General features: G+C 43.7%; 1 protein-coding gene across 1 annotated transcript; it reads left to right on the forward strand.

Moving 5' to 3' along the window:
- The first annotated feature begins 276 nt into the window (after window positions 1–276).
- LOC136364335 (protein NDNF-like) lies at window positions 277–5,675 on the forward strand. The gene is made up of 3 exons (XM_066324222.1): window positions 277–603; window positions 2,290–2,414; window positions 3,407–5,675. Exons 1-3 carry the CDS (start codon window positions 416–418, stop codon window positions 4,756–4,758), a joined length of 1,665 nt encoding a protein of 554 aa, XP_066180319.1. The 5' UTR covers window positions 277–415; the 3' UTR covers window positions 4,759–5,675.
- The last annotated feature ends 511 nt before the right edge of the window (window positions 5,676–6,186 follow it).

The raw sequence follows: 6,186 nt of genomic DNA on the forward strand, positions 1-6,186 counted from the left end.
CATAGTGACTTCCTGTGAGTTTTAAAAGGACAGTTCCTTTACAAATAGCTCAGCCTTGAAATTTAGTAAGTGAATGTTATAAATCAGAAAAAAATCTTTTGAATGTAATTTTGCATTCATTCTGACAGTAAAAAGATTTTTTTAATAACTCATGTTGCGCTTGTGACATTTTTTTCTCTAATCAAAGACTTCATAGCATTTTCTGCAATTAAATCTTTGCAGAGAGGTCCTCTGAGGAATATTTCTGTGAACTTTAAACAATCCAGCAAAATGGAGAGTTGCAGTGTTTGAATGCCTGACTTGCTGGGATTATAACAAATACCAGGAAAGGCACAGAAATAGAGGGTCACACTGCTTCCTCTCCTATGACAGCCATTTCTGTTCACTTTTGTCACCTCACTTTGCAGCACTGAAGATGTCCTGGTTCTGGCTTTATCTTCCTCTCCATCTTCTCATGGCCTCTTGTTTGTGCCATTCTATAAAAGCACCCACCACCAGTTCCCAACAGAGCTTCAAGACCGATCTCTTCAATTTCTACCACTCCCTGATCCTTGCAGATGGGAAGGAAACTACAATCCACCTGCTGAAGGACATACCCAAAAGGTAAGAGCAAGTCAGCCACTCCTATTCTCAGGTATTTCGCAGTGTCACTGGTAATTGCACACTACAAGGGTAAGCCCAGAACCCCTGTGTACCTGCAGGGCTCTATCAGTGCACACTGAAATGCCAGAAAAATGCCACACCCCTCAAGAGCCATTACAGTGCCCAGAATCTGGAACGAACCCCTGAGATGAAGTTTAGATTCCTGCCCCCATTTCAGCAGCTTTCTGTGGTGTTTGTCAGAGCAGCAGCAGAGCCAACACAGGATAGGTGGGTTCCAGCAGCAAACAGCTGTGTCACAAACAGCCCAGCTTCAGGTCTGCAGCCACAGCAGCCATCCTGCATTCATGGGGGAATACAAACACTCCACCTGGCAAACTAACTACCCAAAAAATCAACACAATATCTGCACAGGCATCATACCAGGAAAGCTTCTGCCACTATGCTGCACACTAAAAGTGTTTTTGCCAAACGGTACTACAATTTCCTAATATCAAAAGTGCTTTGCATGTGGAAATTCCACATTCTTCACCTTCTCAAAATATCTGCGAAGTTTTCTGTCACACCTAGATACATAGGTGATCTAGATATTACAACTGGTACTTCATCTGGGTAGCAAAGATCAATCTGCTTGTTTGGGAAGAGATGCACTTTGGACAGAGACCAGCAAACACAGATTTTGACATACACCCAAGTGGTCATGGAGCAGAGGGTGAGCCAGATTGCTCAGTCTTCATGTGCATTGCACAGAAAAACTGAAACATGGCACATGTTATATAATGTGACCAGGCTCTAAGGAACAGAACTAGGAGCTCTCCTAGTTAAAGGACAAGGGGGACGGAAAAGAGAAAAGGGAGTTTTTCTATGCCCTTGTGGCATAACATTAAGACTGCAATGAGGAAGTAGTTCAGCATGACCAGGAAGGTTCTCTTGAACCCCAGTCATCCAAGCAGGAAGACAAGCAATGACAACTTTTGGCTGAGAGTAAAAGACTTGAGAATGTGGAACTGATTCCAATGAAGCTTCTCTCTGGCCTAGTAGCCTCCAGGCTGACAGGATCCATCCATAATGACTAGGCTTGTCTCACTGAACAACAAAAAAAACCCCCTTGGATTGCCAAGTTGCCTTCATTTAAGTGAGGCACCCAAATCCAAACACTTCATGGCCAAGCCCAAACATTACACAGTCTGTATAAAAAAAACAGAAATAAAACAGAGCAAGACAAGAGGTCAGGCTTTTCCAAGGCAGGAATGAAAACCTGACCCAAGACACTCGTGTCACTTTGTGGGGCTCATGCATAGCAGCCTCTGACACTAAGGCAATCAAGGTAGAACTGGCAACATGAAGAAAACAGTCACCTAAATCACATCCATCATCCAAAATAACCAGCTAAGGATGAGATACAATGTTCACCTAACGTGTGGGGGAAAAAACTTGGAAAAATACTGCCTTAAGTGAACAAATCTTTCAGCAAACACATGGGAATTAAAAACAAAATACCCCACAGCCTGTTTTCTTCCCACAGCTGAAGACTGCAGACACTCAGCACCCCTTTGTGTGGATGCACCTCAGAGAACAGTTATTGCTGCCCAGATCAAAGTGACCCACATCAGAATGGCTGATAACTAGGAGTTTTGGGCAAACTTGAGCTCCTTGATACATTGCCTGTATTTCTATTCACGTTCACAGGTACTACTTTGTTCTGGAAGAGGGCAGGGTCCTTGCCCCTTTCTCAGTAACAGTGACACCCTGCGATGTTCCCATTGAATGGAGCATACTTGTGTACAAGTCTCCACCAGCAAAAGCAACACCAGGTAAGGCCTTCAGTCTGCCTAAAGAGAGGCAGAGGAAGGGTAAGTTACTCAGAGATGAACGTGTTATAGGAAATTTCCCACAAACAGTAACACTTTGTGGTTCCCTCATTTAAACTGCCACGAGCTGGCCTGGTCTACATGGGAGAAACATGGAAACCCACCAGATCTTGCCCTCAACACAAACAAATTAAGGATTAGATATGAAAATGTTTACATCTTAAGGTTAATATTTGGGAAGAGCTGCAGGCCTTCCAGGCTGCACAAACAGATCAACTTCATAAGCTCTTGGTACTGGGCTGAACTTCCCTCTGCTGCCTCCCTTATTTTTCTCTGGCTTAATTCACTTGAAGCAACTGTTTGCTCCCCATATGAAGCAGGGAAGATTAAGCCATTTATTCTTGCCATGTCTACCATGACAGTGGGTACTATACTGCCTGTACCCTGAAAGGCAATTCCTTTCTCTTGCATGATTTTTTGATTTAATTTTTCAAACTAAAAATCTAAAAGCTGCCATTAACAAGTTCTTACCTGTCAAGCAGGTACACCTGACTGAGGAGTTCAAATTATACTCCTTTGAACTGATAAATTTCCCTCTTCATGAGAAATGGCCTAAAACTAACCCAAAGAAAAAACCTATCATAGAAATAATGAGCCTCCTTAAAGTAAAGTACCCTAAGAGACAGCAAATAAAAGAAAATTGTAGGGGCATCAGGCATGATACAAGCTAAGCTTTTGCAAGTTGTGGTTTCATAATTATAGTATTTTTGAAGACATAATTCTACAGCTTCTCTACTAAAATAAAAGCTTCTCAAATTTTACTTTAATAAATTGCCAGTAGCAGCATATTTTTACTTAAACATATTTATATTTATATTTATATTTTTGCTTTCAGGAAGCAAATATAATGTTCCCTAACAGTAAAACTTGTATTATGTTCTCCATTTCGCCTCATTTAAAACAGAATTTACAAGTCTGCTTTTTTTGCCCTGCAGGTGACCACGATACACAAGAGGTCTCCAAATCTCAGAGGGCTTCAAGCATGGTGTCCACTATCTTCAACTACAAGGGGAATTCTGTAGAGACTTACATGGGGATGTCTTCCCATTCTGCCCTTTACCTGCTGGAGTTCCTGTCCACGGAGAGAGACACGCACATCACCGTGTACTTAACGACAGACACCACGTCCAGGCACCTCTATCCAGAGCTCCCGATGGATCCACGCATAGACGTCATCGGCATCGGCCACACCACGGTGACTCTGACCTGGAAGCACAGCCCCTCTGTCCTGCAGCACAGGGACAGCATCCAGTACTGTCTCCTAGTCAATGAAAAGCACAACTACAAGAGCTTGTGTGCTGCTGAGACAGCCATCAGGTCCTCTGGAATGAAGCTGCCACCCACTTTGGCCCTGTCCCTCTCTCCATACCTGCTCGAGCCACAGCAGGTGATGATACTGTCCCACAGCGAGCTGAGCATCATCAACAAAGTGAGCAGTGGGGAAGTCAGGCAGGTGTGCATGGGGACCAAGAACACTTACACAGTGCCCAACCTCAGCCCCAGCACTCAGTATTACTTTGATGTTTTTATTGTCAATCTCCTTACCAACGCCAGCGCCGCATACACTGGGACCTTCGCCAGGACCCTGGAAGAACCTGAGCCCAAGGTGACAGAGCTGAAAGATGGCAAAGTGGTTCATGTGGTCCTGGATGGCAAAAAGCAGAAATTCTACAGTCTGCGGTACCAGGCGAGGCACAAGAAAATCCACTTCACCTTTCAGTTGTGTCGGGGCCAAATGAGGGTTCACATAACAAGAAATGGCAAAACAGTGGTATCAGAAAATCTCTCTGGGCTGAGGTATTTCTCCCTGAAGGGAAAGCTGCTGGACACCTATCTGGTGCAGCTGAGGTCCACAGAGGAATCTAACTCTTCTGTGAAGGTACAAGCATCCCCCCATTTCCACAAGCCCTTATTCCCAATCCTTCCAGAGAGCTTAAAAATCAAATCCTTCAGTAAACTGAGAACATGCAGGTCTGTGACCATCGCCTGGCTGGGAACACAAGAGGAGAGCAAGTACTGTGTGTACAGAAAAAGGATCAAAGAGGATCAGGTCTGGAGGGAACTGCAGAGTGCAGACAGGTGCTCTGGGCCTGAATCCCGGCACAAGTCGGAGAAAGTCCTGTGCAAGTACTTCTATGATCTAAACCTCCAGCGAGCTGTCACCACAGAGACCATCAAGGGGCTGGAGGCAGGGACACTCTACTTGTTTGATGTTTATCTCTTTGGGCCATCTGGCATCCCTGTCAGATATCACAGCAAAGCTGTGAAGACCCGGAAAAAATGCTGAAGGTTTTAATGGAAAGTTTTGAAGTGACTAAACAAAGGTTATTATCAAAAATCCACACCAATCCAAGTCAAAGCCCCTGCAGTTTGAACTACACTGACAAACAAAAAACTTAAAGCCGTAAGACTTTACAGAAAAACAGATCTTAGATGATTACACATCTTTCCTGTGTAAGGTGGGGTGCCCATTTTCTTTCCCTGTCTCATTCAAACATTAAAAACAGAGTTGTGAAACAAACTCATACAACATGGAAATAAAATAGCCTGAGAGCACCAGTGAGAAATAGATTGGTTACCTAGAATGCTTCTGAAATCCAGCACAGAAGTGATGGGGAAATGCCTCACAAGAAGCACATATCATTGTCCAAGTCCCAGAGAGTTTTCTACTTTCTGTAACTCATGCAGCTAATGAGGAACTGAGAGACCCCACAAATCAGACTGCTCTTGAGGAATAGATTGCTCACTGCTTGAACAAGAAAGGAGACAAAAAGATTGAAAAAGCAGTGGAACTGATGTACAACTCCACACACTGAGTAAAGCACTCTGAACTACATCTTCTATTACCTGCATGCTTGCTTGGTTTCACTGCTACAGATAAACTGTGCTTGGTTAGAGACTGACAAAATTCTGGCCAGGAACTGGCTCTGGATCCAGCTTTTCTGGGGAGTGTACAAATACACTGCTGTGCTACTGCCCACACAGGAAAGCAACAACTGAGGACTCTTGCCATGGAAAGATTTATCATCTACAGCCTCTGATATCAAGCCCATGTCTATGACTCTGTGACTCTTGACTGTAATATATTCATTCTTTGCATCCTTAAGCCAGCCTATATCAGTGAATGCACTGCTTTGAGAAAAATTAAATGTGGTTTTCCTACTAAATATCATGGAGGGAACATATCTGTAGTAAAAATTCTGACAAACACGTTTTGGTTGTCTTGTTTCCTTGATTACCCTCCATATAGGGCATGAGAGTGTAAAAAAGAAGATGAAGTCTTCATACACTCCTTTAGATTCATCTTCAACTATCAGTAGAAAGTATTTTGCATGTAGGCTCTTGGCAGGCCTGGAATTTACAAATAAAAAGATACAATAGCTTCACTAATCCAGAGGTTGCCAGAGAAATCTTGCCTGTAGTAATTCTTTTCCCTCTACAATTACACTAAACACATACAAAAATGATTAAACCCATTATTGTGTACTTGAGTCATTCTCTTGCAATTTAGGGTCATCACAGTCCCAGTTTACTCTGAGCAATTCTTACATCCAAGTGTGTTTGGAGGCCCTTGGTAAGGACAGAATGATGTGCAGGCTGAGGGTTGTGTTCCCTGCTCCAAGGGCTCCCAGCCCTGTACAGCCTGTCCAGGGCACACTGTGACTGCTCAGCCCCAGATGAGGGGCTGAGCCCTCCCCAGGGATCAGCTGCAATG

The sequence above is a fragment of the Sylvia atricapilla genome, chromosome 8 (genome assembly GCF_009819655.1).
Source record: "Sylvia atricapilla isolate bSylAtr1 chromosome 8, bSylAtr1.pri, whole genome shotgun sequence".
Lineage (NCBI taxonomy): Eukaryota > Metazoa > Chordata > Aves > Passeriformes > Sylviidae > Sylvia > Sylvia atricapilla.